Raw genomic sequence first — 22313 nt, forward strand, 5'->3', positions numbered from 1 at the left:
CCATCCAAGTGCTTTGGTAAACAGGAAGGGGTACAATGCCTGGATACAATGCTACTACAGTTCCTCCCATTCACAACAATGGGATTGTCATGCTGGTTGCACAATCACTCAGTCTCTACAGCTCTGGGGCTCTACAGGATCTTGGGGCTACTGCAGATCTTACAATTCTGTAGGAGGCCAGAGACATGGTGTGCAACATTTCAATACTACTGCGCATCGTGTCAGTGTTTGTTATGATATCTTGCCTGTCTACAAGAGTATACAATGCAGCTTACAGTGATGAAACACAAGAGGACCATCATACAAATTATTAATTAACACTCTCTGGCCCCATAGTATCACCCCTCCTAAACCAACCCAAGAACAGATCCATTCTCCTCCTACCTGTGACATTGCAGTACATCCATTCCATATCCATGTCAAAGTTGCTGCTGGTAGCACACCAGAAGCTCCCATCATTCATGCCCTCACTTGTGCATGTGCTGTAGGTTGCGCCATTGTAGATGAATGGGAAGACGCAAGACGGACTCTCTGCTTTTGGACCAGAGCTTGGTAAAACGAAAGTGGGTGCAATGGTTTGTGGAACAGTCAGTAAGACGGAGGTGGGTGAAATGGTTTGTGGATCAACCAGAGCAGGAGCAAGAGGCGTCTCAGATTCTACATAGCAGAGATAATGTCAGAAAATACCAGCTACAGTACTAGATATCTAGGAAAAGCGATGTTTTGTAGCTTATGTGCTATCCAAACATTCCTTCTCCCCTATTTATGCTTTAAACAAATAACAGAGCTTTTCTAGTGAGAAGAACCCAGTGAGGTCAGGAACTGACATGCCTGAGCCAAATGCAATGGGAACTCAAGACATCTGTACACCTGAGCCAAGACGCCAAATGCTGCCCAACTTGTGTGCATTCTCCTCTCCTCCCCCCATTTTAAAAAAACAAGGGGGCAGAAAGGCATCTTGCTGGTGCCCCAATAATCTGCTGGGTAGGTCCATCAGTTGCCACCCAATCTGGACATCTTTTACCAATAAAGTCACTAATTTCCACTTAGTTCAGTTCAGTTTATTGGCAACCAAAAGGGTTCTAGCCATTTAACGTTCCCTCTCAAACTGTTTCCATTTCCTCCTTCTGCTCTTTTACGGCCTTACCTGAGTCCTCACAGAGCTTCCAGTTCATGTCGCCAACATAGTTGCTGGTGGTAGCACACCAGAGCTTCCCATCTCCAAGCCCATCTGTAGTGCAGTTGTGGTAAAACTTGCCCCGGAAGATGAACGGGAAGACACAAGGACTTTCCATAGTGTCACCAGGCCCTGATTTTTAATAGTTTTTTTTTAAAAAAAGGCCAAGAGGATTTAGGCAAATGTATCCTTACGGCTGTTAACATCTAGACTTGCCCTCAGTGGCAGACATACCACACAGTGACCCGCCAACCCAAGAGTGGGAGGACTACCTGCTCTGGTTCCATCCAAGCTGCATCCATATTGTTTTTGCGCTCAGGGAGGTTCCGTGGAGACTATGAATTGCATTAACGCTGATGGTGCTCCCACTAGGTATAATTAGAGCAGCATTGCTTTGACAGTGACTCAGTTCTTAGTTGCCACAGAGGCAATGGTGAAGTTGCAAATTCAGAAATGCAGACCCTCCCCATGACAACCCCCAAAGCCACCCTCACTCTGACAGCCACACACCTTAGCCACCCCCACCCAATAGCCACTCTCCCCATTTAGCGAGATGCAATGATTTGGTCAGTTCTCTTACAAGTCAAGGATAGTTTCCTAAACTTACAGAGCTTGCACCTCATGTGGTTATTGTTGGAGATAGAGGTCCAGTGCATCGACGTTTTGCACCAACTATCCTAATGACCACTAGGGGCTTTGGGGGTAGAGCTAGCTAGTGAGGGTCTCCTTACCTGTCCCTGCTTTATCTCAACTCTATGACCCCTTCCCTACATTCCTCAGGCATTTCCTGTGATGAGTCAGAATCCCTTCCTTTCCTCTTAGAAAGCAGCAGATGAAAACATCTCCCTCCCTCCCCTCTACCTATTCATTATGTAGCTTATAGATAGGATTAGGTCTTTTCTATCCAAAGTGTACTTCACCAAGAAATCTACTTAGTATTTTAATCCTACAAGAATCTCCATGTGTCTTCTCTAAATAGCTGCAACAACTAAACTCTGCATTTTACTCTGTAACTGTAGTGGCTAGTTTCCTTAGTGCTCTCCTAATTAATCACAAAACCCATCAAGGGTAAATTACACCCTCCAACAATTATTCACCCAGAACAGTCTGGATTGTCAACCACAAAGGGTGGAGGATACTCCTTGCTAGAGAAGACAGGAAGAATGGCAAAACAATCCATTCTAGTCTGATATTCAGTTACGTTAAGTGGCACAGCGGAGAAATGCTTGACTAACAAGCAGAAGGTTGCCGGATAAAATCCCCACTGGTCTATAATGGGCAGCAGTGATATAGGAAGATGCTGAAAGGCATCATCTTATACTGCGTGGGAGGAGGCAATGGTAAACCCCTCCTGTATTCTACCAAAGAAAACCACAGGGCTCTGTGGGTGCCAGGAGTCGAATTCAACTTGACAGCACACTTTACCTTTACTTTAATCAACTGTTGGGACAGCAGCATATTATTTCCATTTTGAAAACAAATGGTTTTGTGTCTCTGCTGAGACCCTGGAGTGGGGGAAGTACTGGGACTGTGTCCCTGCCCACTCCAAAGACGTCATGAGCTCAGAAACAGAAGGACGTGACTTAGAATAGGACAGAACCAGCACAGATGACCTGCTCTTGGATGGAGGGGGCACAGTGTGTGGTATATAAGCCAGTGTGATGAGGGTTTGAAGCCACAATCTTCTTTTCACCACCAAGCTTATGCCTCCCCCTCCCCTGTTCATCCTACCTGAGGGCTCGCAATATGTCCACTGCAAGTCCGCATTGTAGTTTACGGTGAGAGAGCACCAGGGCTTCTTGCCATACATTCCATCTGTCGTACATGACGAGTAGAACTTATGGTTGTACATGAAAGGGAAGTGGCAAAGGAGCTTGGGATCTGCATCTAGTCCTAAGCAGAGGAGCGGAGGAAAAGGAGAGATGAGCTGCTCTTAGGAGAACGTCCATACGTAAGTGTGAAGCCCAATATTCATTCATTCATATGTATCTCACTCCAAGGAGCTCAGAGCAGTATACGTGGTTATGTTTATCCTCCCAACAACCTGGAGAGATAGGTTAGGCTGAGAGATAAGTGACTGGTCCAGAGTCACCCAGTGAGTTTCATGCAGATTTGAACTCAGATTTCCCCAGTCCTAGTCCAATGCTCTAGCCACTACACCACCCTGGCTCCCAGTGGACAGAATGCTGGGATTGGATCCAAGTCCAAATTTCATCTCAGTCAGTTCACAAGACCCATATACAGATATTTGCCCCCAATTCCCATCCCAGTTCACACCATGTAAACAGTGAATTCCCTGTCTGAAATTCAAACTATGGTTTGATGTGCCATCGCACACCTTCCTGTGTAGGGTTGAATTGCATCATGTTAAGATGAAGATCGTGTTAGAAAAGAACACAGCCAGTGACGAGCGAGTGGTCAGCCATGTGCCATGTGCCATATGCCACGTGCACTGCAGTTGCCACAATACTATGCGAGTTGGCTGGATGGAGCATGATTGGGAGCAAACAAGGCCTTTGAGTAAGGAGTTGAATCTAGGGATGTGCACGACTCTCTTCGGCGCTGGCGGGGGTAGCGCTTTAAGGGCGGGGGAGGGTGTACTCACCCCTCCCGCCGCATTTCCCCCGCCGGCACGCTATTGGTTTTAAGCCCCTCGGGGCAGCAGCGTTCCTCCCTGCTGCCCCATTTCTGCCCTCGGCCGGAAGTGGCCGGAAGTCGCGAGTGCGCGTGCGCCTTTACAATGGCCTCCGAAACATTTCGGGCACATGCCTAGTTGAATCATTAAACATGTGGGTTCAGTTCCAGTTCCGGCTCATCAATATTTTTAAACCCTCTGGTCCAGTTCTAGTTCAGATGCTGGAGGACATCCTGACTAACGAACTACTAGTGCAATGGGGAAAGCACTATGTGGAACTTCTGAAGAGTGCCAGATTAAAGACTAAGATCTAGATTAAGAGTTCCCACTGGTGCTAATGGGGTGGGGCAAATTTCAGTGACCTCTCCTTACCTAGAAAACCCTCTGTGTCATCGGAAAATATGCCCCTGAGGGCTTGCAACCTTCAGGAATATATTTTTGGTGGACACAGAACACTTTCTGGGGATGGGGAAGTAATCAAAATTCCCCCCCACCCCCACACTGATCAGCAATGGAGCTGAGTTAATTTAACTTTTCAGAAGCAGTGGTGCTTCTCCTGTTGCACTGGTGTTTCATTAGCCCAGATGTCAGCAACTAATGTTAAAAAGAGATTTGGTAACTGGTTAAGTAGTTTAGAAGTGGTTTAAGATAGGTTGTATACAGAATAGTATCACACTCTCTTGCTTCCCATGCAGGGGCGTAGCTATAATTAAGCGAATGGGTTCAAAGAACCTGGGCTCCCAGCTCCTGAAGGGCCCCCAGCTCCACCCCTCCCTATTTTCTTCATTATCTCCCTCATTTTGAGAGGCCGCCGGGGAGAGGGGTAAACACGGGCCACTGCTTCCCTAGCTACACACCTGTTCCCATGTAACGGTAAAATGAATTCTATTTAACTTCTATTGAATAGTTGAATTCTATTCAACTATTTAACTTGAGAACAACATATTTATTTTTGAATTTTTAAAAGATGTTTACAAGCAAAACACATACAACAGAAGAACAAAACATAAGCCATACAACTGAAACTGGAGGGCCCAATTAAATAAATCAGTTATTTTGAACTCGTTACAACTTTTTGTCTTAGGGATTTGGTTTTGGTTCAGGCACCCAGCAGATGCTGGATTTGAATTGAATAAGTTTATTGAAAAAATCCCTCTCTGGACTAGTGTTTGGGTTTGGCTGTAGGTTCGGTTCAACTCCCTGCCTTTGAATCTATTGCAAACTGCATGGCACAGACTAGTTCCTATCTGTCACTTTCCCTCCTTGATGAACCCATGTGACACTGAGGAATACCCTTTTAGGGCTCAGGGTAGGCCTCACAAAACAAGTGAAACACCAGATTCTGGTAGGTCCCTCTGTTCAGCTAGAATCTACTCCCTACATTCCATGGAAAAATCCACTACTATCACCCAGATTAATGGGGAGCAGATTATTTCATAGAATTTCTTGGTTAGGGGCATGGTCACTCCTTGCTAGTTACACTAGAAATGAACTGTAGGAGAACCTCATAATCCGTGGGGATTCCGCTCCACAGAAGTCGGGAGGTCAGATGACAAGGCATTAAAGTCTATGTAAAATGTGGCGTTAGGTTCCCGGACTTGAAAATATCACCCAAAATCACCCCCAAATCACATCCAAAGTGAGAAAACAGGCCAAATAAAGTGCCCTATTGTACTCCATTAGTCCTCAGGCATCCAAGAATGCCCCCCCACAAGCTGAAACATTGCCAAAATTCGGCAGAAAATCACAGGGTTTTTGTCTTTAAAAAGAGAGAGAGCCATAAAATGACTCCCACACTCAAAAAGGCACCCAGAAATGGCCTCCGCAGTCATTTCTGGCCACTCCTAACCTACAGATAAGTGAGTCTAGCCCCCTTTTTGCCAGTCCCGCCCCCTACCATGTATACCAATTTTGGGTGTCCATTACCCAACCCCGGTTATGCGAAACCGCAGATGCCAGATCCGCAAATAGTGAGGTTCTCCTGTATTTGCATAGTAGTTTTTGTGGCCTGTTGTCTAGCACCCCTTCTACTGGAAGCCCTCTGTATCACTCAAGAATATGTCCATGAGGGCTGCATGATCCTCGGGGATATATTTTCAGCACAGAGCGCTTCCTGTGGAAGGGCAAGTCATTGAAATTTGCCCCCACCACTGAGCCAGGAGTGGGGGCACCAGTGCTTCTTGTGCTACACCAGGGCTTTGTTAGTTGGGATATCAGCCACTACTGAATTTTGCAGCACTTCATGACATATTATGAGAACAAATAAAAGCAACATGACAACTAATTGCACATAAAACTCTTCATCCCCAGTTCTCTCCAGAAAATTTTGCATTTCTATAGGTCAGAGACAGTGGAGGAAACTTTTTGCCCTAACCCAATAGGACTCCCTCCTCCTAAACCATCTTAAGCACTTTTGCTGCTCTTCTCCTACCTGTAACATTGCAATAAACCCATTTCTTATCCACATCAAAGTTGCTGGTGGTGGCACACCAGAATTTCCCATCATTCATACCCTCAGTCATACATGTGCTGTAGGACTTGTCATTGTAGATGAATGGGAAGACACAAGATGGACTCCCTCCATTTGAATCTGGCCCTAAGGTTAATAAAAAGAATCAGTGAAAAGATCTGTGGAACACTCAAGAGCTTACATTTTGGACTCCACATAGAAAACATGACATCAGTAGAAATTAGCATTCACATGTAACGTCCTGCAGCTGACATCCTGACTAATGAAGTGCTTGCATAATAATTGCATAAGATCGCATAGTGGCCTTAAAAAATGGAGGGCTGTGGAAATGTGCTGTAGTGCTAGGAACATAGAAAGCTGCCTTCTACCAACTCAGACCAGTAGTCCATCTAGCTCAAGATTGTCTACACAGACTGGTTGTGGCTTCTCCAAGGTTTCAGGCAGAAGTCTCTCTCAGCCCTATCCAGAGATACCAGGGAGGGACCTCAGAATCTTCTACATGCAAGCCTGCAGATGCTCTTCCCAGAGTGGCCCCATCCCCTAAGAGGAAAATCTTACTGTGCTAACACATGTACTCTCCAATTCATATGCAACCAAGGTAAACCCTGCTTAGCAAAGGGGACAAGTCATGCTTGCTACCACAAGACCAGTTTTCCTACTGTTTCTGACCTACCTAACATTTTAGAAACTCTGGAACAAAGGGAAGTGCAGACTGGCTGTTACAAGATGTTTGGGATGTAGATGTGCTGTTCTAATGTCTCTAAATTTGCATACATATAGGAGGAATTTCCACTGTTTTGCTAACAATTGAAAATGGCTAAGGAATATGGGGAACTTAACCTTCAAAAGTGTTTGTTCACTAGTTTCAAGTAAGATTTACTGGAAAAGAATATTATTATTCTCTGAGGTAATGAGTGAATGAAGTCACCTAAAAACTCATTTTCTCAGCTGTAGCTCAGAACCCAAAATATAAGTATCATGTCAGCAGTTAGAAGAACTTAAAATGACATATTTGAAATTTAGATGGGTGGTAACTTCCAAGTCATAATAGCCTATCACAAAGTAACAAGTACATTATTTTTATTTTATTTATTTTACATTTTATATCCCACTGTTTCTCCAAGGAGCCCAGAGTGGTAGTTTAGGCTGAGAAAGAAGTGACTGGCCCAGAGTCACCCAGCAAGTATCATGGCTGAATGGGGATTTGAACTCGGGTCTTCCTGGTCCTAGTCTGGCTACACCACACTGGCTCCATTAAGACCTGCCCCCGAGGAAAAAGACTATAAAAGTCTGAACCATGGGATTCCCCGGTTGTCATTGTCATTACAGTGATCATTACAATGGGACATCACACAAGGTTTCCAGTTCAGAGTCTGACCACCAGTTTCTTCCCCTTTGTTGCTTACACATGTAGTCTCCCATCCAAATGCAAGCTTAGCACAGGGGGCCCTTCTGCATGGAAAGCAGATGCTCTACGACTGAGTTATGGGCCTATCCCCCAAGGCAGGGCTTGCACAACTTCAGCCCTTCTATGGATGTTGGCTCCCATAACCCCTGACTATTGGTCACTGTGGCTGGGGATTATGGGAGCTAGGGTGCACCTTGGTAATTCTGGAGCCCAGACCACCCCCACCACAAGACCCCCACGGAATAAGGCCCCCCAAAACCGACTTTGGGGGGCCTCCTGCTGCACCAAATCTCCGTTGTTGTTGTTTTAATTCCAGCCGCCGCACAGAAGGTGGCTGCCGGGGGGGTGAACCGAGCGGTCCTTCTCAAAACACTCCCCACCACCAGCGGGGACTTGCTACAATCTCTCTCAACTGCACAGCTGCACCTCACAGTTAGCAAGAGATGCTGGGCTGAACAGACAGGCCCAGCATCGCTCCGGCCACAGCTGCTGCCGGTGGGAGGGAGACCTCTCAGCTCATCCCTCGGCAGCCACCCCTTGGCCACACGGCAGTTGGAATTTTTAAAATGGAGGTTCCGCATGTGGGGCGAGGCTGACATCCCTGCCCCCCAGCCATTTGGAGGCCCCCTGGACCTTGGCAATCATGGGCCATGGCCCCATTGTTCGGGGGGTTAGAGTGCCTCTGATGGGTGCTGTAGTCCAAAAACAGCTGGTGGGCTGAAATTATATAGCCATGTCCTGAGGGGAAGCAGGCAGCTCTCATGTGTAGCCATTCATCCAAATGCAAACCTGGGCAGACCCTGCAGACCTTAGCAAAGGGGACAATTCATGTTTGCTGCCACAAGACCAACTCTTCTCCCAAAGAGTGCTATAGCGCCCTTATCAAGGCTCAAGGTTGACTCAGCCTTCCATCCTTCCGAGGTCGGTAAAATGAGTACCCAGAATGTTGGGGGGCAATATGCTAAATCATTGTAAACCGCTTAGAGAGCTTCCAGCTATAGAGCGGTATATAAATGTAAGTGCTGCTGCTGCTGCTGCTTATCCAAAAGTTCCCTTTAAAACTAGGTTGTGCAACAGGTTGCACCAGTATAAGCATCCTTATAAGCATCTTTATAAGCCACAGGTTGTGCAACTGTTGCACCAGTATAAGCATCCTTGCCGTAACACAACACAAGTCTGGAATCCAAGCTCCAGATTTAGCACAAGGAGCTAGTGCAACAGCTTTGTGCTAGGACAATGTCCTTCTGCTAGGACTTCGTTGGTCAGGATGTCAGCCAGAGACAGTAAAATATTTCTTTGTAGATACTGCTCACACATTTCTTTTCCCTGTAGCCGCTTTATGTAAATACCAGGACCTTGCTCAATAGCAGAACCCAAAGGGTGCCGGAACTGGAGCCCTAGATCCTCATGACATAATGCAGGAGCACCATTTGGGCCCACCATTGGCCACCAAGTTTCTGTCTGTCCCTCTCCCATTTCCTCTACCTGAGGGCTCACAGTATGTCCACTGCAAATCGACATCATAGTTGCTGGTGAGAGAACACCAGGGCTTCTTATTTGAAATTCCATCCGTTGTGCATGAGGAATAGGAAGTGCGGTTGTAGAGGAAGGGGAAAACACAAGGGCCCTTGGGATCTGCATTTAGTCCTGAGGAGAGGAGAGGAGGCAAAGACAGAGACACTACTCATTAAATTGCTGGTACATTAAGCATAATGTGCATAGTAATATCCCCCCTGCTAACTGAGCAAAAGAGACACCTTTTTAAAGTGGTGATTCTCTTTATTGAATAAGGGGAGAGCAACTGGCCCTATCCACCCTCAGCACAGCATCTCTCCAGTGGCTGTTGCTGGCATCTATCTTCCATTTCTTTTTAGATTGTGAGCCCTTTGGGGTCAGGGAGCTATCCTTCCTATCTATCTATCTATCTATCTATCTATCTATCTATCTGTAAACCCCTTTGGGAACTTTTGTTGAAAAGTGATATATAAACAGTAGTAGTAGTAGGTGGTGGTAGTAGTAGTAGTAGTAGTAGTAGTAGTAGTAGTAGTAGTAGTAGCAGCCCTGTGGATAGATTACTAGATTTTGATTTGGATGAAATTTGTCTGAGCCAGTTTACAAGAACAAAGACCATTATGCACATGTCTGGCTGCACTGTGCACATTGCTCGTTCAAGCACATCCAAACTAGGGATGTGCTTGAAACGTGATTTGGCATCCAAATCGCAGCACAATCCCTTTAAAACCGAAGGCTACACAGCCCCTTTAATGCAGAGGAGAGCAGGGCCATACCTGCTCCTCCTCTGCTTGCTGCCGTTGCCATCATCCTGGCACTCCCCCCAGCTGTGCCCAGAACTGGCGGGGTGTGTCACAGCTGCCCCTGCACTGCGCTGGCACACACGTGGCCTCTGTGCATGGGATTCTGCTGCAATTCAGACTCCAAAACATGTTTCTAGCACATCCTAATCCAAACTGTGTTTTGATGAGCCATCAGAAAACTTCCTATGTGGGTTGCAGTATATCAAGGTGGAAATAAAGCTAGAAAACAAAGCAGCTAGTTCTGGTTCCTCACCCACATACTATTGTCCATCCAATTCATACGACATGGTGACAACTAATATACACAAGATATAGTACAAAACCGGATCCTTGAACATATTAGTTGTCACCACATTGTATGAGTTGGATGGACAAGAGTATGTAGGGGAGGAGCCAGATCCTTTGTGTCTGCTGCAGTCTGTGAGGCACAGGTTGGGTCCTCTCTGTCCATCCTGGATAACCTCTTGGTTAGCAGTGAAGGCCCAGTTTGTCATCAGTGTGCACCAAGTCTTACAGGCATCTGAACAGGCCTAGTGAAGCGTTGTACAACAGAGGACCTACCAGACACTACTAGGTCCCAATTTCAGCTAAAATCTACCTCTCACACACATCCCATGGAATACGGCATAGACACATCCCAAATCAACAGGAAGCTGCTTTAGTATACGGCATAGGCTCTGGTTGTTCCTTCACACGTTGGTCCATCTGACCATGGTTCACCCTAGCTCAGTATCATCTTCTACACCAGGGATTCTCAAACTTGGGTCCTCAGGTGTTATTGGACTTCAACTCCCATAATCCCCAGCCTCAGTGGCCTTTGTTTGGGGATTATGGGAGTTGAAGTCCAATAACACCTGAGGACCCAAGTTTGAGAATCACTGTTCTACACTGACTGGCAGTGGTTTCCCCACAAGGATCTTTTCCAGCCCTATCTGGGAATGCTACCAGGAATTGAACCCAAGTCCTGTATGCACAGAACGTGCTACTACTGAGCTACCAAACTACTGCTGTCTCGGCTGATTTCAGGGGATGCGAGACATGAGCCCCTAAGACCACACACTGGCTCCCTATTGCCTTTAATATCAGTACTGCTAAATCTGGTGAAGCAGATGATTCAACAGGATTATATTGAATGGATTCACTCATCTCTTGTTACGCTAAAAACAAACCCTTGCAAATCCTTTTTTGAAATCTATACTGGGTGATCGTACATGTTTTGTATGCCCCAATGCCAAGAGCCAGTTCATATATGCAAAAACATCCCTTGATTTCTCATAGCCATTGCCACTCAGCATCTTCAGCTCACTAGCTTGCAACTGGGGAAAGACAGGTATCTTTTCAACAGGGCATTTCCCTATATAATACAAAAAATGAGCCTTTGTCTGCAGCCAGTGCAAGACACACACAGTTCTCTCTATACCAGGGCACAACTTTGGCCCACCTGCAGGTGCTGGACTACAACTACCACCACACCTGACTATTGACCACGGAGGTTAGGGATGATGGGAGCTGCAGTCCAAAAACAGCTGGAGGGTCAAAGTTGTGCAGCCCTGCTCTACACTGTGGTGGAGTCCCAGCATGAAAATCCTCCCCTTAAGTCTTTTGAGGGATAGCTGCATTAATGAGACTGTTATAGCCATCTGGATCTGCCCAAGTATGCCATCAGGTTTTCATTTTATCATTGATTGACTGGACTTATTGCCCGCTATTTTCCAAAGAAGCTCAGAACACAGCACAGCTTTCATATGACTCTCAGGTGGCTTTCCCATCCAACTGGTTTACAAAACCAGACTTGCTCAGCCTCACAGTAGCTGAACTGCAGGTCAGTTTTCTCGCAGCTACCTTGTCCTCTCATTTTCTTAACCTTAAATGATATTTTTAATTCCAGCCCTCACTTTGTAACACAACAGTCCCCAGATTTTCTTACTGGTGTCAGCACAGTAGCTCCATTTGGGATCCCAGTCATAATTTCTCACAGTGGCGCACCAAAATCTTCCTCTCTCCTCATTAGTACAGGTGTAGAATGTCCGGTTCTTGTAGATGAAAGGGAAGATGCAGGCGTTGCCACCAGAATTGCCTCCATACTCTGAATATGTGGAGGAAACAAGCCATAGTGAGGGGATAGAGTTAGTCGAAGTAGGATGTAAGTAACTAATCGCTATGGGATCAAGAACTGGGTATCAGTAAAGTCAAATGAATGTCACCTCACCCTGACTCTCGGTTCTTATTTCTCACTATAACACAGCCAGTGACCCTCAATCTCTACTACCCTCAAGCACCAAGGTCTTCTGCTCTCTCAGATAACGCCACCCAGATTCTCCCTTGCTGCCCCAACTTGGAACATGTAAGTGATGTCACGTCTCTCTCTTCTCTCAAATCCCTCCTTTTTAGTGAAGCCTTAGACTTAACACCTTAGTACCAATCCCTAACTGAAATGAAGCCGAAGCATGGGTAGCTGAAACGTCCTCTTTGTCCACATAACTGCATTTGCTCATATTTCATCTATTATTATTAGTCTCCCCCTTTTTGTCTCCTCTCCTTTTGTCTCCATCAAGCTGGTGGCCGGTAAGCAAGCAGGTAGTTTATGAACAGCTCATTCCACACCTAAGCAACAAGTTGTTATCGCTGAGGAGCCAGGCACGATACATCAGTTTGATAAAATGAGACCCTGTTGGCTCCTTGTGCTACCAGGGGGATCTCTGGATGGCAATTTATTCTAACATGAACACAAATTGCAATGAGAGATTTCCCAGGGGATCCAGATGACACCGAAGGATGTTGCACTATTTCTTAGTACCATCTTCTGGCTATCTGTGGACAATTTGTGAAAATGTTCCTTTTAATGGTGCTTTAAAGTAGTTTTTAAAAGGGAAGGGGGGTTAATGGATTTTTCATGAAGGCTTATAATACTTGCAAACATGTCTGCTACTCTAAGACTTGTATCCCATTTGAAAAGCAATTAACAAACAAAGGTATTGTGCCAACAATTCCAGGATAGTCAACCAGTGTATCAACAAGAAGAGAGAGAGAGAGAGCACATTCAACATAACATTTCCCATGAATATCCCATTAGCTTCACTTTGTTTGAACTTGCTTTCCAACTAGCCCATGAGAAAGACGTGCTTCTTAGTGTATACAGAGCAGGATGTCTCAAGTAACCAAGCTTGCAGAAATGGCATTCACCAATGCCCCATCTTGATTATGATGCTAGTTTTGTATGAAATGGATTCAATATTGTCTAGCAGATGTGGGCTAGCAGTTCATACTGTTAGGCACCCACCTCCCACTTCTCTGAGCTGTAAGAAGTCCCAGGGGTGCAGTGCTGCTTAGATACTCATTTCCTTTGGAGGAAAGATCACTGGAGGCTTTGAGTGTCTGCAATATTTGACTTATTTGCAAATATACAAGTTGAGCATTAGATGAAGATAAAACAGTAGAGCACTCCTACAAGTCAGCAACAGGTTATCTCAGTTGCCAGTCAGCCTCTCCAAAACTCAGTCTCTGCCTGTCTCTAGGGTTGCCATATTCAAGTTTCCCAAATCCGGGCGGCCTAATTTGCAGATTATGCAAATTATGCTAAACTAATTTGCATACCTATTTATTTATCTATTTATTTATTTATTTGACAGATTTGTATGATCAGATCTAGAGTAAAATGCAGGCAATCCGGGCAGAGCCAGAGTGGTGTAGTGGTTAGAGTGCTGGACTAGGACCGGGGAGACCCAAGTTCAAATCCCCATTCAGCCATGAAACTAGCTGGGTGACTCTGGGCCAGTCACTTCTCTCTCAGCCTAACCTACTTCACAGGGTTGTTGTGAAAGAGAAACTCAAGTATATAGTACACTGCTCTGGGCTCCTTGGAGGAAAAGCAGGATATATATAATAATAATAATAATAATAATAATAATAATAATAATAATAATTTGAAATCTGTGTAAATCTGGGTGGAATTTAGCAGCTGGGTGGAGGAGCCAAAATCTGGGGGCTACCTTAAATTCCGGGGGACATGGCAACCCTACCTATCTCAAACCTAGCCTGAAGCCTGCTATTTCTTTTCATTAAATATACACACACCCCTTGTGGGGCGGGGAGAAAAGGAAGTGTCACTTTCATATCAGACCCTCCACTCAGGTGGAAGTGAGTACTGGCCATCTTACAAAGATGCTTGATAGCTTCTACTTCAGAGCCATCAACACCTCATTCAGAAACATGCTCTGGCCATATGGCCTATTAGCCAAATTGACCAGCGGGCATTCACAATCAGAGCCAGCGTGGTGTAGTGGTTAGAGTGCTGGACTAGGACCAGGGAGACCCGAGTTCAAATCCCTATTCAGCCATGATACTAGCTGAGTGACTCTGGGCCAGTCACTTCTCTCTCAGCCTAACCTACTTCACAGGGTTGTTGTGAAAGAAAAACTCAAGTATGTAGTCCACTCTGGGCTCCTTAGAAGAAGAGCGGGATATAAATGTAAAAATAAATAAAAATAAATAACCACAAGCTCATTGCAATACCTACATTATATACTGAAAGCGACTCATTGTCTAAAGATTTTGAGATCTTTCTAGCAGGATTCTGTATTACTCACCTTGAAGAGAACAAGACCTCCATCTTCCATGCTTATCATAATTTGCAGTGGTGGCACACCACAGCTGCTCATCAATTGCCCCATCCTTGGTACATGAAGTGTAGGATTTCCCATCAAAAAAAAAGGGGAAGTTACAAGGCAAAGGTATAGGCTCTGAAAAGAGAAGTAAATTGGGGTGACCCATGGAACCTAACCTAAGAATTGGGACCCAGTGAAAGTAGCACAGCGGGGAAATGCTTGACTAACAAGCAGAAGGTTGCCAGTTCAAATCCCCACTGGTATGTTTCCCAGACTATGGGAAACACCTATATCGGGCAGCAGCAATATAAGAAGGTGCTGAAAGGCATCATTTCATACTGCACAGGAAGAGGCAATGGCAAACTCCTCCTGTATTCTACCAAAGAAAACCACAGGGCTCTGTGGGTGCCAGGAGTCGAAATCGACTTGACGGCACACTTTACCTTTAAAAGTAGTTGAAATCCTACCAGTCAGCTACTTCACTGAAATGTGCAGAAGGAACCAAAACCAGACCCTGATCAGTTAATTGGCAAGATTGCAGCTTCTTTAAGGGACTACATGTGTGCAGCCCCAGGTACTGGATCGTGCTGGAGATTGCATTTGCAACATCCATTTGCATGCACAAATGCTAGCCATCCAGCTAGGGATACATACAAAGAAACCTGTTTCTACATACATATACCGTATACCCTAACTGGGTCAGGGAGACAGGTTACAAACTCGAAAGAATCACATGGGAGATTCTTTTGGGGGATTTGCGATTCCAGTTATTTAAAATTCCATTAAACTACTCTGGATTATATCCTACTGCTGAAATCCAAAGTTCTGGGGTGCTTTGATGTCCACACCAGTCTCTGGGCAAGCAAAAGTGGCCCCATTCTCTTTAGTCTTGAAAAAGGTTCTCCATCCTGCAGGCATGGCATTTCCCCTGCCTTCAAAAAGATAGGAAATTTCTCTGCTTGCAAAGAATTTCATATGGACATCAGAGCTAATACCTTGGGGTGGGTTTGTGCAACCAATATTAAATGTGCATTCAAAATTCCAGGAATGTTGGCTTCCAATTCAATTTTTTATGGTCATTTCAAATTGTATTGATTATATTTCACCCCCACCATTCAAACAACAGGCTCTCAACACAGCTTCAAACAGCAATAACAATCTATATGAACTGCAGCCAGAACTTCGTAGAGACCATTTTAGAAAACCAGTTCACAAAATCAGTTTCCTGTCCTAAACCAATTTCTAAGAACCTGTCATAAACTAATTTAGCAGCATAAAAGGATTAAAATGATTCCTTCCATCTGTCATCAAAGGTTTAGTGCAATAAACCAAAGCTAATTTTCTTTCTCTCTTTGTAAACTGCCCATCAAATGGGGAACGTATGAGATGTCACCTCTCAGAAAGAAGAAATGATATCACATTTGCAAACCTTGCACCAACAATCTCATTTATTTTAATACATTAGGGTGGAAAGCCCAGCACATGGTGATAATTATTTTGCCTTCTTCTGCCTCAGACCAACAAGAAATTAGTCTGGTATCAGCTCAAGGTGCCCTGAATAAACATATCCACCAACCCTCAACAATATCTCCATGAAGACCCAGCTTGAGAATATAGGAGCATCCCTTGGCATCAATATGGACATACCATAGCCACCCGTATGGACAGGCAGGAGATTGCTGCCAAATATAAAACAGGCCAGGAAAGCAAGCATCTCTCCTCAGCTTGTTGGCAAATCTGGAGGAAATGTAAAATTACTTGTTCCCCTCACTATATAATCTCTGTTCAGCCTCTCCTCACATTGTCTTTCCTGCCAAAGTGGACATTTCCTCCCTCCTGGAAGAACAGGGAGAAAAGAAATCATCCCCACCCCCCTCCTCTCCTGCACAGCAGCTGTGGCCATTTGCCATTTTCTCCAAGAATTGTCAGGTCACCACACGCTGATGATTGTGAGTAGAATAATGGCTGTGGTCCAAAATGTCCCACTTGCTTTATTGAGCCATTCTCTAGCCAGCTTCTGATTCCAGCCCCTTATCAAGAGCCATCCACTGACTGACTCTGACTGAATGGATAGGGTTGTTTGTGTTTGGTCCTACTGAGTCATAATGCTACTTCCTTCCTGGATGAATTCAGGTATCTTCCGCTGCAATGCAACCTGGGAAAGATTCTGCAATGGGCATTTCAGAAAGGAAGAGTGAAGCTCTGAAATTGTTTGAAGGGCTCAAACAGCAATGAAATCTGCAAGAGAGCATTAAAGATAAATCATATACATACTATATTTATGCAAATATGCACTAACAGAAACATTAACTTAATAGTCACACATCTTTCCCACTCACCCCCCTTTGTCTTTAGAAGGTCCAGTGTTCAACTGATCTAGACTTGAAAACCTGCAGCAATTCCATTTTCAAGCACTTTACTTGCAGCTTTCCAAGAAGGCCTACAAGACAAACTCAGTTCTTTATTTATTTATTTATTTATTTATTTTATTTTATTAAACTTCTATACCGCCCAAACTTTCGTCTCTGGGCAGTTAACATAAAAACAATTAAAACACATATAAAAGTTAAAACAATGCAACAATTTAAAAACAGCCACAAAATTAATTACAGCCCTGTTAATTAAACAATACACACACACAACCACAGCCAGACAAAATACCTTGCCCCCCACCACCACCTTATAATTAAATGCACATCTGCTCATGAAAACAAAGGGTTAGGGCTGGTTCAATGTCTCTCTTATGCATCAGGCAGACTCAGGCAGATATTATCTTCCTCTGGGCCTACTCACAACAGAGATATCTACTGCCTGGCCACACTTGCCAGCCTGAACCAACTACTACACTCTATGAGGGGAGTACATTTGCAATATATGGGGAGGGAGGGGATTAGCTTTTATATTAAAATGGAGCTTCACACCATTAGGAAAGTTACATTTATATTGTTAAAAGACTTGTGAAAACAGAATATTGTGAAAATAATGTTGCAAAAGGTTCTGCTGCTAGTGTAAGGCTAGTTATGTTGGCCTCTATCTTAAAATGAGAGATTACTCACACACTATGGCCCGGTTCATATGTAATGGGAAACCAGAGGTCTCTTCACCTCTGGTTTCCAAACCTAAACGTTGTGAGCTGCCCTGCGCAGTAGTGTACTGGAGGAACAGGGTATAAATATTTCAAACAAACAACAAATGTCCAAGCCCAGGGAAATTGAGTTGGCGGTGGAAATTGAGTTGATGGTTTCCCTCACCAAACTCCACTCTAAACCTTTGGTCAGAGTGGAGTTTCGCCACCACAAACTCCATTTCTGCAGTGCCAGCATTACGTGTGAACACTGGCACCACTGTTTGGGCCGCTCTCCCCAATGTCCAAATGCAGGCAGGAGAGCAGGGGGTTCCGTGTTATGGATGACCCAAGCCACGTGCATACACTATGCCAGGGGTGGGTAGACTTGAGAGAGCTACTTTTTTTGGCAGAGCTTTGGCAGCCAGCACCATGAAACAGCAGCTTGGGGACTGCGGAAGCAAAGCCGGTCACAAAATGGTGACTTGGGGAGGCGGAGCCAGTCGCAAAATGGAATCTTGTACAAAAATGTATGTCGACAAGGATAAGAGGTTTTAACATCCTTTGTAACTATGTGAGGCAGAAAGGCGTGTTGGGTGTTATTGGCGGTGGGGGGAGATGTCCACACACATACTCACCTTCTCATGTTATAGGTACTGGCATTGTCTGAACTGGCCCAAAATGCAAAGGTGGCCATTAGTAGCTTAGGAGCTATGGTACCTCTTGGGCTTATCTGAAGTAGCTCTCCAGGTGCTTAGTCTTGCTATTCCAAGGAATGGGAGATCAGATAGACTAAAAGTGAGTTGTGAATAGCCCTTTCCACATAATCTTCCAACTGAATGTGTGGTGGGGACTAGGATTCTGCTGCTCTTGTACCTCCATGAGTGTATTGGGTCTGTTTTCATGGAGCCTGCACTTGTACTGTACAAACATATATGCATGTTGGCTCTCTCCATGCAAGTGGGGACTCACTTGCATAAAAAAGCCTACTTCCATAAACATAGTCCATGTGCAGTCTCGGTGCTCACAGAGTCAAAGAACATATGGATGTTGGAAGCATGGGTAATGGTGCATTCTCCTCTACATAGTCAGCCTAATCTGTTGGAAGACCATGTGGAAAGGGCCAATGGCAACAAAATATAGATAAATCTGACTTATATTGAAATATGGGCTTCCATTTCCAATCCCAGTCTATACGTGCCAGAGGGTGTATGTCTCAAGCCAGGAATCCTAGAAGCCAGTCTATGGTCCCTTACCTCCTGACTGAGCTCTTTGCTTTCTAAGCACATCATCTAGGCCAGTAGTTTTTAATGTGGGGTCCGCCAGATGTTGATGAATTACAACTCCCAGCATCTCCAGCCACAATAAATTGTGGCTAGGGATGCTGGGAGTAGGAATGTGCACGAACCTGTTCGGAGACCCTTTTACAGTTTGAACGTTCGGCAGGGGGTGGGGGGTAGGACTTTAAGGGCTGGGGAGGGTGCACTTACGCCTCCCCCTGCTTTCCCCCCACCAACACTGGAGTTATGTAAAATCCCTCGGGGTGGCAGTGTACCTCCCTGCTGCCCCTTTTTCTTCTTCAGCTGGAAGTTCCAGGCACGCATGTGCATGCACGTTGCAATCACGCCCAAGCCCGTCTGATGTGTGTGCACTCCCAGCATGCACATGCACACCCGGTACTTCCGGCCACTTCTGGCCGAAGAAGAAGGGGCAGCAGGGAGGTACGCTGTCGGCCCGAGGGATTTTACAAAACTCCAGCGCTGGCGGGGGGGAAGCGGGGGAAGTGGGGGGAAAGGTAAGTGCACCCTCCCCCACCCTTAAAGTCCTACCCCTCACCCCTTCAAGTCACCCCCCACCTGGTTCCATGCACATCCCTAGCTGGGAGTTGTCCATCAGCAACGTCTGGTGGACCCCACATTAAGACCCTTGATCTAGGTTGCAGTACCAGGCTTGTCTGAGCGCTGTCAATTAAATTACTCCTGAATAGTTCTATTGAAATTAAGTAGTCCTTTAGAGTAACTCTGGAGTAGTAATACTGAGTAACAGTCAGTCTAGATTTCAGCCACTATTTCTAAGGGAGGAGAAGTTGGTAGAGGACACTGTCAGGCCCTATCCAGCCCCAGCCCAGCATCCCTCCAGTGGCTGTTGCTGGTGTCTAGCTTATGTCTCCTTTTAGATGGTGAGCCCTTTGGGGACAGGGAGTAATCTTTATTTATTTTTATTTCTCTATGTCAACCGCTTTCAGAACTTTTGTTGAAAAGCAGTATATAAATATTCAGCGATATTGTCAGGCCTCAGTAAGGGTCAGGCTCCAGGACCTGTGAGCCTGGCTGTCAGTCCATTTCGGCCAGAAGCAGGTATGTAGTCAAAACTAGGCAATGGTCATGATCCGAGGCAGCAGGATGACTGCAAGAGTAGAGAGAGTAGCAACTGTTCCCCCCCTCCCAAAGTATTTTTACACACACACCCTTTCATTCTCCCATCCACCAGACTGGAACTTGTGAGGAAAGCATCGGACAATACAGTCCTGCGCTGCCTTCGGACATAACGAGGAACCATGGGTTCAATGGGCCCGCGGTTCTGCACCCTCCCTCCCCCTGCTCTCCCATCCGTATTCGGATGGATGCCAGTCTGTATTCCTACTGATGTGGGGGATGTTCTAAGCCAATGATTTTAGCTTATTTAAATGAGATTAAAATGAGAAGAATCAAGGCTTTCCAATTGCGTTGGTTTACAGACTAGTCCTAAAACGAAAAGAATAAGGTGTGTCTCATGGTTGTAAGAGCTAACCTGTTCTGTTAACCAGAAACAAATAAATATATCACCCAATCTGAAGGGAGGATGTACAGAAAATGCAACCAAACGAAGAAGAAAGTGACCTACACACCTTGTTCCAATCCAGCCGGATCTCCAGTCAGCAGGCCCAAGTGATAAATGAGCATTTGGAATGGCATTTCTCCCATTTTTTAAAATCAGAGATGAAAGCTGCTATTGTTCTGTTCACACACAAGTGGTTCTGGGACTTAGTGCCCAGTGGAATACATAGAATCTGTAGGACTCTGAGTATCTCCAAATAATGAACAACTAAACTGATTGTGATCCCCTGTCTTTTCAGACTCCTGCCCTTTCTTAGTATTTAGTACAAAACATGTAAAGAGCTTTAAAAATGATATTTCAAAAATGCCCACAAAATAAAGACTATTTCCCCCTCACCATTCCCCTCCATACTTTCTCCGTTTGCCTCTACACAGCTGCATGAAGTAAAGAACAGCCTACTGCAATGAGAGTTTGGACGCTTGAGAACTCACTCCTCTTGAGACATGACAAGCCTTTGGTGGTAGATAGTCTAATCCAGCCCTGCACAACATTCATTCATTCATTCATTCATGTTTACACTTATATTTTGCTCTTCCTCTGAGGAGAAAGGCCCAGGGGCCAGATCCGGCCCGCAAGCAGAGGCAGATTAACCTAGTAGCAAAAGTAGCATTTGCTACGGGCTCCGCATTTTTTACGGCCCCGCACAAAATGTTTGCAAGCTTTTCTCCTATTCCTACCTTTTCTCATGTCTGGAGATCTCTCCTCCTCTTTGCTTCTGCAATCCACCCTAGGCAGGAAAAGAGCCGTTGTGGTGTTAGTGCTCACCAGTCACCCAGCCCTCGCAGCTTCACTCATGAAGGGAAAGTTCGCTTTTCTGCCCAGGCAGTGCTCCAATGGAGAAAAGCCAGGGCTTGCAGCAGCCCGAAGGAAATGGTCTGTCCATTGGCTCTTGGTAATTTCTTGTCACGCTCACTTTAGGGCCCTTTTATAACATATGCTACAGGCCCCACACTAGCTTAATCCGGCCCTGCCCGCAAAGACATCTTTATTGGCTCAGGTAGCCCGCAACATTTGTCCCAGGTAGCCAGCAATAGCAGGAGCCCCAACATTTGGCATTTGTGTGGGGCTGGAACAGTCAGGTGCCCACTGATTGGGCAAGGACAGGGCTTATTTTCTGGCCACTCTCCTTGGTTAAAATTGTGGGCCCCTGGGAGGAGAGAAGGACCCACAACTAACTAGTAATTGCTTTAATGTTTATCTTTATAATTAATTTTACTGCAATAAACAATGCACTGAAAATTGACTTTGGGCCCCCCCCTAAATCGTCATGGTTGTTTCTGGCCCACTGGAACATTTGAGTTGTGCACTCCTGTAATCCCTCCTCAACTTAGTTCTGGTTCACATTTACTAAGCAAAAGTATTATAGGCTCAATGAGGCAGCAGGCAATATGCATCTTTCCCTAAATAGCCTCAGCTAAAAAGCGAACACACTGGAAAACAGAATCAAGATTCAAAATGATCCTGACAGGCTGAAACAGTGGGACAAAACCAACAGGATGAAGTTCAACAGAGATAAATCTGAAGTCCTATATTCATCATATTTACCCAAATAGAAGCCAAGCCAAATCTGTATTTAAGACGATCCCCTTAAAAAATACAGGTTAAATACAGGATATATTTAAATATACCTGTATTTACCCCAAAGGAAAAGGACAACCCCCCCTCCCATTTTTAGCATCAAAGAACTTGGGGGAAACATAGTCTTGGATTCAAGTAAATGCAGTAGGTAAGAAAAATCTAATGCACAAATATAGGGCGGTGGA

The 22313-nt window shown here is 45.2% G+C and overlaps 1 protein-coding gene across 2 annotated transcripts in view; it reads right to left on the reverse strand.

Annotated features, from left to right (window-relative positions):
• Positions 1–21360, reverse strand: part of LOC128330723 (uncharacterized) — a 37602-nt gene extending 16242 nt beyond the window's left edge. The window contains exons 1-10 of one of the 2 annotated variants that reach the window (XM_053263969.1): positions 21228–21360; positions 16949–17049; positions 16257–16847; positions 14592–14744; positions 11933–12091; positions 9176–9337; positions 6244–6408; positions 2909–3070; positions 1148–1309; positions 385–657 (exon numbers count right to left, since the gene is read on the reverse strand). In XM_053263969.1, the coding sequence (XP_053119944.1) occupies positions 385–657; positions 1148–1309; positions 2909–3070; positions 6244–6408; positions 9176–9337; positions 11933–12091; positions 14592–14744; positions 16257–16323 (1303 nt within the window). In that variant the 5' untranslated portion in view covers positions 16324–16847; positions 16949–17049; positions 21228–21360. Of the gene's footprint in view, positions 1–384; positions 658–1147; positions 1310–2908; positions 3071–6243; positions 6409–9175; positions 9338–11932; positions 12092–14591; positions 14745–16256; positions 16848–16948; positions 17050–17270; positions 17351–21227 lie in introns of those variants that run through there. The other variant, XM_053263968.1, reaches the window with a different exon arrangement.
• Between the last annotated feature and the right edge of the window lie 953 nt (positions 21361–22313).

The sequence above is a fragment of the Hemicordylus capensis genome, chromosome 6 (assembly GCF_027244095.1).
Source record: "Hemicordylus capensis ecotype Gifberg chromosome 6, rHemCap1.1.pri, whole genome shotgun sequence".
NCBI classification, from domain to species: Eukaryota; Metazoa; Chordata; class Lepidosauria; order Squamata; family Cordylidae; genus Hemicordylus; species Hemicordylus capensis.